This window comes from Prionailurus bengalensis, chromosome B3 (assembly GCF_016509475.1).
Source record: "Prionailurus bengalensis isolate Pbe53 chromosome B3, Fcat_Pben_1.1_paternal_pri, whole genome shotgun sequence".
In the NCBI taxonomy this organism is placed as follows: Eukaryota; Metazoa; Chordata; class Mammalia; order Carnivora; family Felidae; genus Prionailurus; species Prionailurus bengalensis.
In genome coordinates this window covers 74,784,502-74,803,454 of record NC_057355.1, presented here as the reverse complement: position 1 = coordinate 74,803,454, position 18,953 = coordinate 74,784,502, and the positions used below count along the sequence as shown (strand labels likewise).

General features: G+C 58.0%; 1 protein-coding gene across 4 annotated transcripts; it reads right to left on the bottom strand.

Moving 5' to 3' along the window:
* Window positions 1-1,388: 1,388 nt before the first annotated feature.
* On the bottom strand, window positions 1,389-18,905 carry CARMIL3 (capping protein regulator and myosin 1 linker 3). 4 transcript variants are annotated; one of them, XM_043555850.1, is made up of 40 exons: window positions 18,149-18,905; window positions 16,550-16,644; window positions 16,160-16,210; window positions 15,998-16,057; window positions 15,797-15,912; window positions 15,484-15,581; window positions 15,173-15,243; window positions 15,001-15,074; window positions 14,704-14,779; window positions 14,532-14,620; window positions 13,964-14,058; window positions 13,651-13,737; window positions 13,335-13,444; window positions 13,121-13,198; window positions 12,500-12,576; window positions 12,314-12,418; window positions 12,150-12,219; window positions 11,611-11,692; window positions 11,397-11,493; window positions 11,180-11,234; window positions 10,928-11,100; window positions 10,599-10,667; window positions 10,292-10,385; window positions 10,106-10,204; window positions 9,567-9,695; window positions 9,278-9,391; window positions 8,680-8,855; window positions 7,814-7,901; window positions 7,538-7,675; window positions 7,185-7,248; window positions 6,835-7,043; window positions 6,349-6,449; window positions 5,379-5,694; window positions 4,886-5,014; window positions 4,163-4,229; window positions 3,970-4,059; window positions 2,354-2,472; window positions 2,090-2,270; window positions 1,821-1,931; window positions 1,389-1,704 (listed from the first exon to the last, which is right to left on the bottom strand). In XM_043555850.1, the coding sequence occupies exons 1-40, from the start codon at window positions 18,186-18,188 to the stop codon at window positions 1,679-1,681; spliced, it is 4,119 nt and encodes a 1,372-aa protein (XP_043411785.1). In that variant the 5' UTR covers window positions 18,189-18,905; the 3' UTR covers window positions 1,389-1,678. The 4 variants fall into 4 exon arrangements, with proteins under 4 accessions (XP_043411785.1, XP_043411782.1, XP_043411784.1 ...); XM_043555847.1 differs by lacking the exon at window positions 4,886-5,014 and having other exon boundaries at window positions 1,389-1,707; window positions 6,349-6,452; XM_043555849.1 differs by lacking the exon at window positions 4,886-5,014 and having other exon boundaries at window positions 6,349-6,452.
* Window positions 18,906-18,953: the final 48 nt, after the last annotated feature.

Here is an 18,953-nt window from a genome sequence, read left to right as displayed (position 1 = left end):
GGATATTCACAGTAACTCATAAAAGAACACTGGGCTATACTTGTCACACACACATACACTCATTCACACCAACCCAAATACAACAGAATGGAGATCTTCACATGCTCCTTAAAAACCATCCCATACCACGCTAAATCTCATAGCTTTGAGAATGAGGTCCAGTTCCCTCGCTGCTTTTCAACAGGGACACACAAGGAGATGCACACAATTGCTTAAGGACACACACAGTCTCCCATCCTGAGGCAGGGCTGCCACTAGGGACATGCGCTAAAGGACTGATTCCCGAAGCATCTTCTGGTGCTCACAATTCACCCCTCACCCCCCAAGATTCAACCCGTGTGGTCACATCCTTGTGGGAGGGGCCATGTCACACACAGATCTTGAGGAAACAAGACGTTAGTCCTTCCCCAGTGACACCCGGGAAACTAGGCAATTCCCTGGGGAGCTGCATCCACACATGAGGACATTTGGGTACATGGTGACCTGGGATGAGTACACGAGAGGGTTCACCGGAACATCTTGACCCTCCATTCTCTAAGCCGCTCTAAGTTAACGGCCATTTGTTGAACATCTGCGTGCCAGGGGCTGGGGCTGAACAGGCAATCACCCGGCACAGGTGATTGAGACTTAGGTCCTGCCCCTGGGGGAGGTGCATGTAGAAAGAACAGACAGACCCACAGACAGAGAGATGATGAGCTAATACACAAATACACAATGAAATGTGACAGGTGCAATGTTCCAGACTTATTCAGGATGCAATGGGACACAGAGAGGGAGGGTTTAATTTTGATGAGTCAGGAGAAGACAATCAGAAGGGCTTCCCAGAGGAAGAGGTTCCTGAATGGAGCCTGGAATGCTGAGTATTTGTTAGTACACCAATGGGAAACAATTGATTTAATCGTCCCTCACTGTGGACACTTCTGTTCCCTCGGGCCACTCTACCGTTGAGATTCTATTGATGGTACCCCTAAGATAATGCAACATCATTTAATTCCGCCATTAGTGAGCCTGCCTGTGTGGAAACTTGCACACACACCACACAGCACGCTGCCCCCAACCTTCTCTTGAACACCGGGACCTTCCAATCCCACCGCATGCCCCAGAGCTGGACACACACTGGTGCTGATTTGTGTCATTTTGGTCTCTCCTTCAGCCAGCTAGGCCCAGATCCTGCACATACACTCCCCCACCCCACACTTAGGGACTTTTCAGTCCCCTCCCACTTAGCACGTCTTGGGCCCATCTCTCTCCTGTCAGAGCTCCATTCTCATCCCTGTGGAGTATTCCCTACTTTTCCCCACTGTGGCCAAGCACTGAGCACTGAGGGGGAGCAGATGGTGGGGGGTGGTGGCAGTGAATGGGGAAGACAGCAGAGACAAAGCAGGCAGTGATTTTGTTTTTTTTATTCTATACAAGGAGGGAGAGAGTCCCTGGGGATAGAGGGACAGATCTGCCCTTCCAGGAGAGGAGACGGCCCTGCCCCAAGCTCTGCCTCCCTCTCTCCAGGTTGCTCCCTCCCATCCTGTCCCCCACCTCCTGTCCCCAGGCCTCATCCTGCCATCCTGCCCCTGGGGGATGGGCTGGCAGAGGGGCCTGGAGGTGTGGGGGGTGGGTGGGGGTCTGAGTCCTTGTGAGGCACATGTTGAGAGGAGGGCTGGGCAGGGTGCTGTAGCGGCTGTCAGTCTGTTCCTGGCTCACTGGTTCCTGCTGGGGACAAATCCAGGGAGTCCTGTTTCCTAGCCAGGGAGAGCCAGCCTCTCGGTGTGGGCTATACCATATCTGGCAGAGGGGGACTGCCCTTTTGCCCACCCCACTGGCACCTGTGGGGTCAGGGGGCTGCCTTCTGTCAGGCTCCAGCTTGTCACAGGACTGTGCCCGCCGCGTCCTCTTGGGCTTCAGGGGGGCAGTTCGGCGGCCTGGATCTGGGGGCCCTGAAATGACAGTCCAGGTGGGCCTGGCACATGAGTAGGGCTCATAGGCTGGGTGCTCATCCAAGCTGTGACTCATTCCAAGCCCGGGAGGGGTCCTGAGGTGGGCAATGAGGTCCCAGAGGCGCCCCAAGCACCCCGCCCCAAGCCAGGTGGTAGACCTTGGACCTCGGTCTCCTCTTGATCCTGCTGTGAGCCCAGCCTCAGCCGGGGTTTGTTCATTCCTAGGACTGCACCCCCAGCCTCAGCCTCCTCCCTGCCCCCTGGCTCCTGGGGGGGCCGGCGGCCCCGGGGCACAGCCACTGGCTTGGGGGGCCGTGAAGCTAAAGGGGGGTCCTGCAGCTGGCAAAAGAAGGAAAAGACTGGGTCAGTTAGTCCCTTCACCTCATCCAAGGGCCCTTCCCCTCCGCCTTGCCGGCCCTCACCTTGGCATTCCTAGTGGGAACGGTCCTCTCTGGGAATTGGGCCCCCTCCTTTTCCTCCTCCCCGTCCTGAGAGGCTGGGCTGGGGCTCTGGCAGCTGTGGTTGGGGGCACTCTCCTCAGCTGGGGGATGGGAAGAGAGGAGAAGCTGTAGGAAAAGGCATTCTTGCATAGCTCTCCCTGACCTTCTTCCTTATGAAGCCCTGGAGGCCAGGACTTCTCCCCTCCAAGCCCATTTGCTCCTCTGCCTCTGCCCTGGATGTCCCCTTCTGCTCTAAGTGTTTCTGTCTCCTTGGTATGGTCTCTAGGATTGTCCTGAGCCCATCACCTTTGGAGGGGGCCCTGGTGTGGCTGTTCCTCTTGAAGGGCAGTGCTTGAGCCCATGCCTGCTGGGGCAGAGCCAGGGTACAGGGACTGCTGGGTCCACAGACATGGCTGCCCATCCAAGGCTGCAGTGCCCCGAGGCCCTGCCAAGGCTGCAGCCTGGCATTCCCAGGACTCTGCCAGTCTTATTTAGATGGTGAGAGCCTTGGGGAGAGATGCCCTGGCACCCTCCCACCGCTGCCTCTGTGGCTTCATGCAATCTGAGCCTGAGGGTGCACTACCTGGAAGGTGTTGTCTGTGTGTGTATCTGTGAGGTGTGAGTAAGAGGGACCCGGAGGGTGCTGGTGGTAGGTGTGTGCCCAGTGGAGCATCTGACTATTGTGCTTTCCTAAATGAAGGATGGAGCCTCGCTTTAGGTGTTTTAACTAGTCTGTGAGTGGGATGGGATGATCAGCAAAGATGCCTTCAGTGCTGGGATGGCCTTGGAGGATTGGCCAGGGGCACGGACTCTGCACCATGCCCTTGTGCCCCAGCCTTGGGATGGGAGGGGGCGGGTGAGTAAGTGTCTGCCTCTATGGGGAGATTTGTCCATGTCAGTGTTGTCGGAGGGTTGTGTTCCAGGCCTGTGGGCAAGTGAGTTGATGCCGAGCTGACCAGCTTTCCTTTAGAGGCTCCTTAAGTGCTCTGATCCCAGCAGAAAGAAAGCATCCTACCACAATTCATTTACTCCTCCAGAGTTCTGAAGCCAGAAGGTAAATGACTTGCTTAAGGTCAACACTGCTGGTGGTGGTTGAACCGGGACCAACACCCAGGGTTTCTGACCCCCAAGGCATGGCTCTTGCCCTTTTCTTGTGGCACATTTCTGAGTGAACTGTGGATGGCTTGGCGAGCTACTTTTGGAGGAGACTGGAATGTTCGAGGTGGGTCTGGCATGGCTGGTACTTGCTCACCCTCTTTCCCAGCTGAGGTGCAGAGAGAGACCTTCTTTATAGAGGTGCCACTCTGCTGACAGTGGCCAGAGGTGGCCCCTGCTCTATGGAATTCCCTGGAACCATCCACAAAGTGTTCTTCCTTTCTGCTAATCCTGGCAAAGCCACTTTTGTTCTGTAAGATCTTTCTTTGCATTGGGTTGTTCCTTTCCTTTGGATGAGGCTTTGTAAATATCCTCAAAACATTTTTACTGTGGTGACTTCCTGACTGCCCCACCTTGGCTGTAAACATGGGGGCTGTGGCTTCTGGTTCTTTGGACACACCCTGGGCCTTCAGTGCTGCTGCCTGAGAAGAGGCGTTCCATACCTATGTGCCATGTGGCTTCTGCTCGGCGCATGGCGCTGAAGCTTGGCTTGGTGCTTTGGGGTGGTGGTGGGGGCTTCCAGGCTCCCGGCCCTGGGGTGCAGGGAGGAGATGAGAAAGGGGGAAGGGGAAAGGTGAATTAGAAGGGGCCCCTGAGAGAGGGGTCAAGGGAAGGAAGTGAGGGGGACGGTCTCACCTGCATCGTCTGAAGAGCGCCGTTTCTGCCAAGCCTGGACACTGCCCTCCAGGTCTGGGCCTGTACCCTGAAAGGATAGCTGAGTCAGGTCATAAGAAAGTCCCCTCTACATGGAGACTGCAGTTAACAAGGGGCTTCTGCTCTAGCATCTCATGCCATTCTCATGGCATTAGTCCCTGGACATTTGGACCCTTATCCCCCAAAAGTCACACCCCTACCACCCTAGAGGGTGTAAGAAACGGCTTACACGAATGAGCATGTTGTCATTTTAGCAGTTATGTGTTTATTTTATGTGTGGTAGAAAAAAAAAACATGACTAGTACAATAAGCCCATGATTTAAAAAATGATAATGCTTAGGACAAGACTAAGTTAAAAGGGTGAGTTGATTTAAATAAAAATATGTGAATAATAATCCAGGTGGTATGTGGGGAAGGGGAAAATCAGTCATAAAGGTGATAATCTAGTCACCAAACTTTCAGAAACAGAACTCTAGAGGTAAGTAGTTTTACAACTGCTCATTTTCCAGGGAGGTAGAGGCTCCAGGAGGCTAAATGACCTCCTCAGCCTTTCACGGCAGGTGAGTGTGTGGAATGAGCAGACTGGCAGCTAACACCTTCTAACACCAGAGAATCACTCTCTCCACTGGCCCAAGCAGGGACAGGGCACAGAAGGGAGGCAGACAGGGATCCATAGAAACACTTGGGTGCCTGGGCTCCCCTCACCTCTCGTTTCCCGTCGAAGCTCCAACCCTTGGCTCTTCCCAACCCAGGAAGGGCAACACCATGGACCCTTGGCTGATGTGCCGTCCCAGGGGCCAGGCCCCCCTCCCCTGGCTCCGCCCCCTCAGTGCCCTGGAACAAGGCCGTGGGTTTATAAGCAGTTCCTGATGGAGAAGGGGCTCCATAGGCTGCAAGGGAGTGAGGGAGGGCCCCTACCCCTCTGAGACCCCAGCCCTGGGATTGCCCTGCCGCAACCCTCTGACCCTCCACCCCTCCTCTGAGGAGTCCTTCCTCTGTCCTTCTTTGCATGCAGCACTCCCAGCATGCTCTGGGTCACCAGGCTTAGATCATTCAAGGAGTGGGGCCATTGGGAAGACCAAAGTTCCCCAGAACCTCGAGTCCTGTCATTTTCCCATTAACTGCCTGGGACAGGGTAAGTGGGTGGGCTATGTGTGGAACAGCAACCGGGGAGGATACAGCACCTCACCTCACTTACCATCTTCCTGCGGAAGGAAGGCCCCCGGCTCCCCCCAAATCCAGGGAGGGGGCCGCTCTCCTCCTCTGGGCTCCAACAGGGGGAGGAATTATTGCCAAGGCTGGGGGGATCTGGGCTTGGGGGGCTCTCCTGAGTTGGGGGTGGGGGTGGGGGTGGAGGGAGGAGGAGCCCAGTGGTGGGGGACCCTGGCCCCCTATCCCCCTTGAAGCTCCGGGGCCGGCGAAAGTGAAACAGGCCTCTGCGTCTCTTCTTCTGGAGTGGAGGCAGCGGCGGCTCTGAGAGGCCCGGCCGCAGGGTCCGCAGAGTCCGGGGGTAGCTGAGCAGAGTTGGGGTGAGTTACTGACAAAGTCGCAGGCAGGTGCAAAATGCCAGATGTGGAGGTCACTCAGGGCCCAGGCTGGTGCTAGTGTTAGTCTAGCCCTGGGTCTAATAAGCCTCCAACTTTCCTTTCATCCAGTCTCTCCTGCTGCCCCGTAACCCTTTCCACTTAGGTCTCAGGAGACATGGCTTCCTCACCTTCTCCGTCATCCTCCAGCAGTCTCCTTCCCTCTGTCTCCCCAGCAACTCCTTCCTCCCAGGCACCCCCATCCCCCCATCCTTCTCTCAGCTTCTCCCAGTGACTCCGTTTCTTCTGGACAGGTGCTGGGGAGTCTGCAGGACTGTGACAGAGAATATACCCTCCAGGGCTCTTACCACTGTCATCCCATCCCAGGGCCTGTTGTGACCCCCCCCCCCCCCCACCATCCCACCATGGTGGTTCACCCTGGCCCCATGCTTCCCAGCTGTCCTGAGGAAAGTCAGAGAACATGGGAGTTAAGGGCTGAGTGGGGAAGGACGAGAATGTGGGGGAAATGTTTCAGAGAGACTGGCTTTGGGACACTGCCATTGGAGAGGCCTCCATGACTGCTGGGAAGGAGCCCTTCAGGGCCTCTGGGCCTGCAGAAAATGGGACTGTGCCTAGGTGCCACACCTGGAGCTTTCATCCATGACCCTTCGGCTGAAAAAATCCTCCAGCCCCTCATCCAGGCGGGTGGCCATCCCATTCTCCTGTCGGGTCCCAGTTATTGGCACCTGCTGGGAGGAAAGTCCTGTAGGGTATCTCATCTGGAACAGGAAGTCCTCCCTACTCCCTCCATTCACTCAGGGCCTTCCCCTTTGGACTCGGACTTGCCTCTTGTTGGCCCCATGAAAATTTAGACTTCAGTCTGCCTGGGCATTTCCTAGGCATGGTGGCTCTTGGCTGTATCCCTCACCCAAATGGGAACTGCCACTGACTGGCAGACAGATTTCCTATCTGGGAAAACTGGCTAATCCCATCCTCTTTTCAGTGGCCTGCCTGGGCCCCTGCCTGATCCCCCAAGGCTGATGTCTCTGGCATTTTGGTCCTAAGGCTAGAACCCCTGGCTCTGGCATTGCTAAGTGGTGTTGGTCCTTTTGCAAGGACTTATGGACTCACACTGGGCCGACCAGGTCCTGGAGGTGTGGTCCTGGGGGGCCGAGGCCTGCCTTGTGTTTGATGCCTTAGTTTATAGCCATGAGTGGGCAGCTCGGATAGACCCTCCCAGGAGCCACTGCCTGTGGGCTGGCTGCTTCCGAGTCCTGAGAACCAGCCAGGGGGGATCCCCAGGCTCCCCAGCTGGCTTTCCATGTCCTGAGGGCTCCCACCTGTGGGCACAGCAGCATTAGAGGGAGTAGCAAGAGGCACAGGGAGAAAGCAGGCTGGAAAGACAATTAAAAAGAAAGGGGCCAGGGCTTGGGAAGGGTGTAGGGACCTGGAGGACATTAGAATTGAGGCTGGGGACTCACTAATGAAGGCGGACACTGGCCGGATCTTGCGGCAGCGTTTCTGCTTTTTGATGGCCATGGTGTCCTGCAGAAATGAAAACCAATGGTGGAGCCAAGTTGAAAGTCCCAGGAGCCTCATCTGAAGCCTCTTATTCCTCATAAAGCCTTCTCTTTAGAGCCCTTCCTGCCTCACTTTCTTTGGGTGGCTGAGGTATTGGGACAAGGGAAGAGGCTGGGCTGGATTGGGGCTGGGGGATGAGACCAGGCCCAGTGTCAGGGGAAAGTGGAGTCCAGAGAAATGGACAGGGACAGTGTTTTGCAGGTTCAGGGTCAGGACCTAGTTTAAGGTGGGGAGTGGAGGTTGGGGCACTCACGATGTTGGTCCCAAGTTCATCATCTGTGGTCTCCTCATGGTCATGGTTCCGGCCTCGGCCCCGGGAGGACGGATCCTGCCCTTGGCCTGGCCCCGATGGTGGATCTGATAGTGTCTTTAGCTGGGCCAGGTGCCGGGCCTGGGGAAGGACAGATGTGAACAGGTTCCCAAGGAAGCTGCTCACCTTCAGGGGCTTTGGGGGATGGTTGGTTGGGGGAGATGGGATGATGTGGGGTGGAGAGTGTGCCTGAGCCTGGCTGGGGTTCAGAAGCCTTACCAGGCTCTTGTGGGAGTGGTACAGCTCCTGCAGGATCTCGTCCACTATGGAGTTGGTCAAGTAGGTGACGACTGAGAGCTTTACTTCACTGTGGGCACAGGTGGGACTACTCAGTCATCCTGCTCCCTGGCCCCTAAGCCTTTCCCCAGGTGCCTAAGGGAGTGGGCAGCTGGCCTGGACATCCACGGAGGCACCTTAGGTCTCCCTTGTGTCTCCATAAAGGCATGCTCTGTCCCACCCACTGACACCCCGCATAGGTGTGTGTAGATCGGGAGGGTGGGCAAAGAGGAATTGAGGAGAAAGAGCAAAGGGGCTCTGGGCCAGGCTCCTGGAGTTCCAGTGGAACAGAGCTGGGTAAATTGGGGTGCTGAGTGAACCCTTCTGGTCTCTGCTGGAAGCCCAGAAACTGGCTCTTCTTGAGCTGGCCACTTCATGGATATGAGTGATAATATTCCTTTGCTTTGGTGAGCAGTGGCACCTAGGATGAGAGAACACTGGAGGGGAACACGAGAACTGAGTGAGGGCAGAGCATAGTCCAGGCACCCCTACTCACATCGATTTTGTCCATGCCTCCGAGGAGGCTGTGCTTTGTTTCTGGGAGGCCATTCTTGGTGGATGTGTGTGGCTGAGTGTGTGTGTACACCTACATATGCACTGCCAGGCTCCTAAACCCAGGCTCAGCACTTAGATTTCTAGGGCAAAGACCAGTTAGACCCTAAATAGCAAGGTTGCAGTTAGTTAAAGATTTATCCCTTGTAATGGAGATTATGCCATTCATTATTCATTGCTGTAGCTGGGCCCCAGGTTCCTAAGTGCTCTGGGACAAATCCAGCCCCTTCCCAGTGCCAACCCCCTCCACTTCTCACTCCAGCTTGTTCTGAATGTCCTGTCCTGCCTGCTCCAGCAGCGCCCCTCGGATGAAGTTCCGGGGCACAGTGACGCGCTCAGCCACATTGCTCAGCATCTTGTTGTGTCCCTCAGCCACTCGCATGGCCACAGGACATAACTCCTGTGTAAGGCTGACCATCGACTCCAGGATCACCTAGTATGGGGGGAGGGGAGGCCAGAGCCCCGGGGGGGGGGGCGGGGCGCAGGGTCAGGGCTGGCACCACACTGGAAGAGACTCTAGCCTGTCTATTCCAGCCCCCCATGGTGAGACTAAGGGGCCCACCAACGTTCTGGGGCTGGTTACCAGCAGAGCCTGGGACATTCAGGCTTCCCCACATCCTGGTAAGTGTTCCTTCCATCCTGCCATATGGACAGGGGAGAGGTCAGAGTTCAGGGGTCAACGTGGAAGCTAACAGAAAAAACCCAAGCCCTGTTTTCTAGCAAAGCCAGAAACATCGGGAGTGTGGATGGCTTCAACTCTGCCTTTCCTTCCTGTTCCCAGTAATTTCCCCATGCTGACCTCAGCCCTCAGCTTTGAGCCTTGGTCAACACTGGGCTTCTTCCCTCAGGACTTGCCTGCAGTTCCTTGTCCACAGCCTTGGACACCTCACTGGCAACTGACTCCAGCCTCTGCCGTACAGGCCCGTCATTGGCCAGCACATGGCCCAGCTCATAGAGGCTGGGAAACAGCTGCAGAAGGAAAAGGCTATCATCAGAAGGTCAGAATCGGGCCTGACCAGGTCCTTGGGGGCCCTGGGCTGGGAGGACAGATGCATGGGTCAGGGCGCGGATACTCCTGGGGTAGTGTGGCCGGCCTTCCTGGGCTCTCGGACTGCGAAGGAGGGTGGGGCTGCGGAGGGCTCACCGCCCGTGAGTTTTTGGCGTCCTTGATCAGGTCCCGAGCATAAAGCAGCTCATCCTGCACAGGCTCCAGGGGGCACAGCCTCAGGGCCCGAACCTCCTCCTGCACCCGGCCACACAGCCGCTGCAGCATCTGGAGCACAGTCGGCAGAAGTGTCAGCGGGGGGGATCCTTGCACCCTCATCTTCCCAGGTGGGACCCCAGGCATCCCATTTCTGGGTCCCCTTGGGCAGTGCTCCTGGTGCTGGCACTGATGGGGTAGTAGTGGTGTCTCTGGATGGCCTGTTCTCTCTTCTTGGGATGCCCTTGAATGCTCAGGGGAGTCCCAGGGACTCCTGGTCTGGGGCCCCCCACACGTTCTCTCATGTTTAAGCCATACTCTGAATGTCCCGTCTTTTGCTCTCCCATGCATTCAGTCCAGCTGTGGACACCACAAAATGCCTCTTTCATGCCCCCACCCTTGTGTGTGCACCCTCTATCACATCACACCTGAGCCCTGTGTGCCCCATGCATGCCCCACGTGTCCCAGAGGGAAACGTTTACTTGCTCGGCGCTGCTGGTCACCAGGCCCTGCTGCAGCCTGAAGGCCTGCTCCTGAGGGCATGTCTGGGAGTGGTTGTTCCTCACCAAGCACCACTGGATCTGGAGACGATGGGGGGGGGAGGGGTCAGGGCCTGGGATATGGGCTGGCCCCTGCCCCTTTCTGTTCCACCCTGCCGAGGCCTCTACCTTCTGCCAGACATCCTCAGTGCGCTCCGGGGCGCTGCGGTAGGCTTGGGAGATGTCACTCACGGGGAAGGACATGAAGCGCAGCGTGTGGTTGCTGTAAGGCACAGTGACACAGCTGGGTTAGGGAAAGGTGGGGAGAGGCCCTTGCTCTCCATACTCTCCTTGCTAACCGTTTCCGTCACCTGGGCCTTTCCTAACATATCTCTGCAAACAAGTTGAGTGAACCAGTGTGGGGCTAATGTAGCAGGCTTGGTGCAGGCCCAGGGAGGCTGGGGCTCGGGTCAGGGCAGAGCTCTGTTCCACTCACCTCTCCAGGGCCCTTGCGATGTCCAGAAAGCCCAGGGCAGATGTGTTGTTTCGATCCCATAGGATGGTTCTAGGGAGACAGTGAACAGTAGCTGGTTACCCCTCCCTCTGGGTCCTTTTTAGGGGTAGGCATGCACCCCCTTCTGGAGTCCTCCCTCCTTTCCTGGGTAATGAGGCTGACTCCAAGGTGGTTCTGGGCCTGAAGGTGTTCTGGAAGCTGGGCTACAGAGCAACACAGCAAGCAGGACGCGCGCGTGCGTGCGTGTGCGTGCGTGTGTGTGTGGAGGGGGTACTGGGACTCCAGTTCAGAGATCAAGGTGTGCACCGTACCTGAGGGAGGAGTTTATCTGCAGGGCCTTAGACAGCATCTTGGCCCCGATGTCTTCCATGCCATTGCCACTCAGATCCACCTTAGCCAGGCAGGTGTTGCTGCCCAGGGCATTGATGAGGATGCTGGTGCGGAGCTTCAGCCTTGAGTCCGCCACTGACAGTGACTGCAGGGACTATGTGGGCAAGAGTGGGGTTGAGCCAGTCCCTGCAGCCCCTGCCACTGTGGATCCCTTCCCAAGCCCAGTCACTCACACAGTCCTCTTCTTGGATCAGTTGCACCAGCTTGTGGAGGATCTCCTCCAGGGTCCTGTGGGGAGTCAGGGCTCAGAGCAGGAGGGGAGGGGTTGGGGTCATGCTACTGGAGGAGCAGGAGGTGATTTGAGCAGGGAGGGGCCAGAGGTAACACAGTGAGCCAAAAGGATAGGTGGATGATGGAGTGAGGTCTGTGGGTATGGGGAGGGGACCTCACTTGGCCTTGACATTGAAGTTCTTGCCCAGGAACAGGTGCTTGAGGGACTTGTTCTTGCCAAGTGCGGGCACCAGTGTCAGGAGGTCCGAGTCGAACCCTGGCCAATAGATGGGAGAGGTCTGGCTTTGAGGCCTGAGGGCGGCAGGGGGTGAGGGGGCCGTGCCCCAGGTCCCTGGCCCCATTGGTCCTCAGGAATGGAAGTGTCCCTACTTACCATTGTCTGACAGATCCAGGCTGCCCACACAGGTGACAGCCCCCAGCTGCTCCTGCAAAGCCTGGGCTCCTGCTGAGCGGAGCTGCAGGAACACGGTGAGGGTGGGGTGGGGAAGGCAGGGGTGGGGGCACCTTTAATGCTTAGAGATTAGTCACACCAGGACTCATGGCCATGCTAGGTCTCAGGTGTAAAATCAGGAGGTCCTTTCTCCACCAGATCCTTTCCTAGGGCTCTCTCCCTTCCTCCCTTTAGCCAGAAATATCTCCAGACTGCTGCTCCGGAGATAGCTCGCTCCTGCCCTCTGGTGGGAAAGTCTGGTATCTCCCACCCCAAAGCTTTCAGGGGGCATACTGGAGGCTGAAAATGACCTCTGGAAAAGAGGGACACAGATGACACACTGAGAAGGGAAAGTGGAGGTTTGGTCGGGTCTGGGGGTCACAGAGGCGCAGCACAGAGGTAAGATGGAGCCATTGGAGAAATGAACAATGAGGCGACTGGGTGGGGGACCGGCAGTGGGCGTTAGGTGACCAAGGGCTCACCTCACAGCTGCTGAGGTCCAGGTGCAGATCACTGAGGTGACTGTTGAGGGAGAGGCCCTGGAGCAGTGCCCTGTGGGAGGAAGGTCAGCAGGCCCACCTCTACCCCTCACCCTCTTCTCTCATGGTTCCCTCTTGGACGCCCCCCAACCCTGCACCCACCCGACCTGAGGGCCTCCAGGGGCAGCCTCGTGGCCGACAGGTTGACGTGGCTCAGTGTGTAGGTGCTGCTGAAGAACTGCTTGAAGGCCGGCGGGGCCTCTCGGCCCTTCCTGCAGAGACTCCTGGGGTCAGCAAGGGAGGGGGATGCCCATGGCTCACCCCATCCCTCCTTGTGCCCTTTGTGCTCCCACCTGTGGGAGCAGCTGTTGCGTGCCAGGTTGAGGTAGGTTAGGTGGGAGCAGCAGCCATGGAGCAGGGCTCCCAGAAGCTGTGGGGAAAGACATGGTGGGTCTCACATGGGCTGGGAGGGGCTGGCAAGGACTCCTCCCTCCCTATCAAAGTCCTGGCTCTTCACCCTTGGCAGTCAGTGTGATCCCTTCTATGAATGCCCACTTTGCCTCTTAATGCCTCAGTTTCCACTCTGTGGAAAGTGGGTCTACTCCCTGCTTGACCCCCAGGGGTGGCGGAGCGGCTCACAGGCAGTGAATGTGTAAAGCCAGAGCGAGCCATTAGGGGCTCATAAGGTGCCTTATTCAAGTCAGGGGAAGAATCCTTTCCTCTTGGTGGATTCAGCCAGGAGCACAGCTGGGGAATGGAGGGAGGGCTGGCTTTTAGGGACAGCCAGCACAACCTTGGGCAGTGACCGGGATAGCGTGCCCCACAGGTGTGAGCTGTGGGCTTTGCTTTATAATTCAGCTGAACTTGGAGTCATCCTGACAGCTCTGTCCACTCAAGGCAGGGGCGATGAGACAGGGGCCACTCTGGCCTCCCTAAATCACTTCAGGCTGGTTCTCCCATCACCGACCCCTCACCAAGTCAATGGCGCAGTCGGTTCCTGCCAGGTCCAGGTGCACCAGAGCATTAGGCTGGGCCAGGAAACTGTAGAGGGCCTGGGAATAAGGACAGAGGGGCTGCCAGGGAAGAGGTGATAGAGCCCCACCACCCCCAAGCTATAGGGCAGAGACTCCCGGGTCCTGAAACCTGAGTGTGCTTCTGTGGGGCTTGAGCTAGGTTCCACGGACTCACATTGGCCTCATCTGTGGCGAGCAGCCCAGGGTTCTTGCTCAGGTCCAGGTATCGAAGGGAGCTGGCAAAGGCTGGGTTGGCCCCGAAGGTCTGGCCCAGTGCCTGGAGCCCTGAGCACAGCGGGCACTGGGCTGGGTTGGCCCCCATCCCCACCTCTTCCCCTTCCACACAACTCTTCCCCCCAGCCCCCAAGTGTGTCTCCTTTCCCTTCCTCAGATCCCCAGGATGCTGTGTGAATGGGTAGGTACACCTCTGGGACTCGAGGATCCAGAGGGTGCTGGAGGAGGTTAGAGGTCAGGGGTCCTGGTGCAAGTACCTCGAGGGGAAATGGCAGTCTTGGCCAGGCACAGTTTGGTGAGACCAGTGGGGAAGCAGAGGAGCTGTTGACTCAGACTGAGGAAACCTGGGAGTAGAGAGAGAAATGGGCCCAGTGAGAGGCTGTGCAGTGGGCATAGGTGGTGCAGAGTCAGAGGGGGGCTTGAAGGAGGTACAGGCCCGGGGTCAAGGACAGCAGTATTGGGGCAAGGGCTGGCATCAGGCTGGAGAGCCCCTGTTCGGCCCCAGTTGGGCTCTGGGCTAGGGCAGGGGTCTATATTGTGGTGGGGGTAGGATTCAGGGCTGGGGCTCACCCTTGTCCTCGATGGGGTTGTGGGACAGAGTGAGGGCATGCAGCACACAGCTCCCGTTCTCCCCAAACACCCCGGCCAGCTTCTGGACAAAGTCCCTTCAGGGAAGGGGAGGAAGGATTTGTTTGTCCCAGCCCCGGACTTCCCCTCTTCCTCCACCTGCCTGCCTGGTTGGGGCTGCAAAGGTCAGAGGCCTCCATAGGTGGGGATGAGCTTGGGGCCTGCCAGGAAGCTTGCCATCACTATGAAGTACCTGGGAAGTTGTGCCGAAACAAAGCCTAGCTTTGGGTCCTTGAGATTAGAGCAGTCCACCCCATTGGGTAGTTGATGGAAGAGGATAGGGCATGGAGCATACTGGGAGAGGCCATGGAGCTGGGGGGCTAGGAGACTTAGGTCTGAGTCCCAGCTTGACCATTGACCTGCTTTGTGCCCTTGTTGGGCCTTAGTCTTTTTTTCTGTAAAGTAAAGAGCTGGAGGAGATAGCTTGGGGACCCGTATCATGCTCTGATGTTCTGGGACCCTAAGACTACATCACTGGGGCACCACTGCCCAGGGAGGAGGCTGGCCTCACGTCTTAAGCCCGGCATTGTCCAGCACCAGCTCTTCGAGGCTCCCCGACTTGCTCAGGGTATGTAGCACCTGTTCTAACACTTCAGAGCCCTGAGGACAGAGGAGGTTTTGTGATCAGGAGCCAGAGAGGGCACTACTCTCCAGCCCCTCCTCCCACCCCTCGTAGTCCCTACCAGCCGCAGATCCTTGCAGTAGAGTTTGGTGAACCACTGGTTGTAGGCCAGGGCTGCCACCATTAGGGCCAAGTCTCTGTGGGGAGATTGAAGGGCCAGGAAAGTGGTGAGCTGGTGTTTGGGGCAGGAAAGAAGAGTTTAAGGATGGGGTGATGGACTGGGGAAAGTCTAGATGGGTAGAAGGCAAAGGGGGGTGGGGTTGGGGAGATAGAGTTGGGGCTGTAGGTAGGATCAGAAGAGGGAGCCTGGAGGCTGAGGCTGGAATGGGGGGATTGAGTCTCTGCTCCATCTGCTTACCGGCTTTCCAAGTGGCTGAAATCCAAAAGATTGAACTCCCGGTTATCCTCGGCATGATAGATGGTGTCCACATCCTTGGAGAGGTGGAACTGGCTCACACCTGCTCCCCTCCTCCCCTGCCCCCTCCCTCTGGGTCCCACCTGCCCGCCTGCTGGGTCCCTGCCCAACGTACCCATTGCACCTCCTCACGGCAGTGCAGTCCGTTGTAGTCACACAGGGCAGCATAGGTCTCGGAGAAGCCACCTGTGGGGCAGGATGTGAGCTGGTTCCATGAGGAGTAAGGGTGTGGAGAATAGGCTTGGAGTTCAAGGAAAGGTCAAGGTCATTTTATGTGGCCCGTGTCCTGGGTTCCTGCTATACCATGAACCTCTGAGGTCTAGGAGCTATGGAGTCCTCAGGGCAGACACAGCCCCATGCACAAAGGACTCTGGACAAGGGCAGGGTAGTTTAGGCCCCACTTCCGCCAAGTTTGCCCCTGCTCACCACAGACACTGTGAGTGGTCGATGTGGAAGTCTCAGAGTTAGGGGATGTGTCTCGGGGCCCTTCTGGGGTGTCAGCATTTCCACGACGGATTAGACACCTGGAAAATGACCAAATCCATCTCAGAGAGGGGTGTAAAGAAACTCTCCATTCTTCCCCTGTTATAGCTTCTGGGCCCCTAGGAAGAAGCAGCAGTGGGGACATAAGGGCTCTTGCTCTCGGTGTTCCAGGAGCCCAGGTCCAGGGGAAGGAGGGAAGGAGGAAGAAGTCTCTTTGTTGTCTAACCCTTTGAGAGACTCCTCCTTTGCCACTCACCCAGGGCCAGGGCAGACCTTGGAGAGGGCAGAGCTCACATGTCGTGTCACCTGGTCCACACTCTCAGCCGATGGGAGCCGCATGCTCACCAGGCCACGCTCTGTCTCCACTAGGATCTAGAGGAAAGGGAGCATCAGGGCCTTAGACATCAAGTCCGTCCTCCTGCTGACCCAATAGTAGGGCCCAAGTTGGGGTCCTCACCTGGTTCTGACTGAGCGTATTGAAGGCGCGGATTTCTAGGACATTGAAGGAGCTCTCCACCTGTGGGAGGGGCATGGGGGTGCTCATCTTAAGGTAAGAGCCTGGCTGCCTGGCTCCGGAGGGAGTATGCCAGGTGTACTTCTGCTCCTCAGCCCAACTCACCTTGGCTGGGACTTTAAGGGGGAAGAGGTGGAGGCGCCAGGAGGTCAGGGCCTTCAGAGAGAGGAAAAGAACATCAGCAGCAAATGGCCACTCCTGGGCCCTAGGCCGCCTGCCCTCCTTCACCCCCCTCAGCCTGTGTGCAAGCCCTGTCAGCAGTGGCCCTCTGCTCCCGGTATCCTCCTTCTCTTTCATGCCCCACCCTGGGCTCCTGAACATCCACTCAGTCTAGCTTGCCCCTTCCCCAGGCTTGGTCTCCTCAGCTCTCCCCCCACCCCCACCCCCAGTCTCCCCTGCCTCCCAGGCTCCTTGCTCTCAGCAGCCCAGCTGCCCTTGATGACACCCCCTCAGCTGCTCCTCCTCCCCCCACTCGCCGAAGCCCAGTACCCTCACCAGAACTCGATCCTCAAACTTCTTGGGCTTCGTCTCCAGCTTCACCCGATGTTGTTGGAGCACAGCCCCTTGGCTTAAGCACCTCCTGATGCTGTCTGCAGGTGGGTGGTGGGCCTGCTCAGAGCTCCCCTTACCCTGGCCACCCCTACCTCCCCAGGGCTTTCCAGGGGTGGGGTCAGATGAGAGGAGAAATAAGCACAGAGAGAGCTTTCCTTCTTGGGTGGCTTTTCTCTTCCTATTAGAGAGGGAGGGGGGTGTGGAGAAAACTCTGGCTCCTGATGTCCCTGAGTCAGGGGACAGTTGCTGAGTGACACTGTCTGTGGGAGGGTGTGTCTTACACTTCTGAGGGTGTGAAGGATTTTTCCAACCCATGCACTCCAGCAGCCACTGACATATACATAGTGAGTCAGTGTGTGGGGGCGTGGGGGTGTCCCTCTGACTATATTCTAGGTGGTCTGGGTGTGAGTGTCTGCCTTTTACTATGCATGTGTGCATGCCTTCTGAAGATGCCAGGGAGCCCGTGTGTGGCATTGGTAGGATTGGATAGGTGAATGAGTATGCTGTGCTTGTAGTTGTGAAAGACAGCCCTGGTGTGGGGGTGGGGGTGGGAAGTGGGGGGTGAGAAAGAGTTAGTGTTTAAATGAGCCCAATACCCACTTCCTAGCAGAACCGATCCGGATATCCCAGTGTGTATATGTGTATGTGTGTGTGTGGTGGGGGTGCATTTTCTGTAAAGATGTGTGTACACATATCTGATGATTGTATTTATGTGTGTGTGTAGGTATGGGAAATTGCCATGGTGCAGCATGCCTCTGAGTATCCTTGAGCGTCCTGGTCTCTGCGTGGGCTAGCCTGTGCTCCTGCCTGGGGCGGGAGGCCAGTGAGGGTTGTGGTAGTGCTGGGTGGGGGGTGTGGTGTCAGGCCTTGGTTTGGGCTGAGTCTGAGAACCATGCAAACAGGAGAGACCTTGAGGTGTGTGTGAGTAGGGAGAAGGGGCAGGCTAAGACGGGGGCTGTGGGAGGCGAGCTGCAGAGACACTGCTCTTGGTTGTAGCTCCAATCCGGGCCCTCTTCCCTGACTCCCTTCTTTGCCCCACTGGCCTGGGAGCTGCCAGGCTGCCAGAGGGGCTTTCAGGGCCAGTTCCGGGGCGGGGCCGGGAGGAGGAAGGGTGCTGAGCAAAGAGGCGGTCAGGACCAGGGGCAGCTCCCATGGCCCGGCGGGGCGGACCGGGCCCCGCCCGGCGGGGAAACGGGGACTCTCTGGAGGGGAGACTGGACGTCTCGCCAAAGGATGGGCTAGGATCAATGAGAGTCAGCCCCACGGAGCGCCAGGGGACTGCACCTGTCACCGAAGATCGGGACGGGCGGCTCTGGGACTGGAAGGTCCTGACAGGGTGAGGCGAGGCGGGCAGCGGAGGATGCTCGGGGGACAGCGATGCCCCTAGCTAGGATGCAGGGGCAGGGGACCGCCTTGGAGCCGGAATGCATGGGGCGCGGGGAGGGCAGGAGGCAGCGGGGCTGGGGTGTACCGCGGGGAGGAACGCACTGGGTCTGGGATGCTCCCGGACGGGGCGTCCCGGAGACCACCGCAGCCTCGTACCTTGCAGCTCGCGGGTGAGCTCCGCGCTGGGCTTGGCCATGGCGGCCGCTGCTGCTGCCGTTGCTGCAGAGGAGCCGCCGCCGCCGGGGAGCCGCGGCACATGCTAGACCCGGCTCCGGCAGGGCCCCGGCGCTGAGCGCTGCAGCAGCCGCCGAGCCCGCTCCTGTCAGGGGCGGCTGCGCGAGCGCTCCTCCCCCCGCCTAGGAGCCCGGGTCTCCCGCCCCGCCCGGTGAGGTGTGGGATTGAGCATGCGCGCCGCGCCTCCCTTCCGCGTGAGACCCCGCGCGCGCTCGCGCCCACCCCTCCCGCCGGCTCCCGCGTGCGACGCCCTGTGCGTGTCGCCTGGAGCCTGGGCCATCTCCCGGGCGGGACTAGCGTCCACTTTCCGTGCCACCCACTCCTTGGGCACCGTGAGCAGAACCCATTTCTTTTGTTTGTGGGCCTGGGTACCCCTCCCCGGGTCATCCTTGCAATGCCCCTCCCTTTTGCCCTACTGCTTGGGAAGCGGCCAGCTCCTACTTGGTGACTGGCGAGGAAACTCAGGGCCGAGGGCTATGCCAGGAGAGGTCCTGGATAGATCTGGGGGTGTTCGTCCTTCCTCCAGCTTGCCCAGCCTCGGGGATCCCTGCAGCGTCTTTGGCACCATCCCCACGGGTGTGAGGCCGAGAGTATCACCCGGGAGTTCCCGTGCCACCTCCTTCCAGCTGGCAGTTCTGTAGACACATCCACCCCTGAGCATCACGCTTAGGTCCTGGAGACAGGGAGGAGGATTAAGGGGATCCAGGGTTGTAGCTCACTCAATCTC

Coding starts and splice junctions, on each gene's coding strand:
- CARMIL3 (XM_043555850.1), bottom strand. CDS start 18,188: ATGGCCAAGCCCAGCGCGGAGCTCACCCGCGAGCTGCAAG. Junction 12,577..13,120: donor CCGACTGCGCCATTGACTTG/GTGAGGGGTCGG, acceptor CTTTCCCCACAG/CTTCTGGGAGCCCTGCTCCA. Junction 6,450..6,834: donor CAGGACCTGGTCGGCCCAGT/GTGAGTCCATAA, acceptor TCCTCCCAGCAG/GTGCCAATAACTGGGACCCG.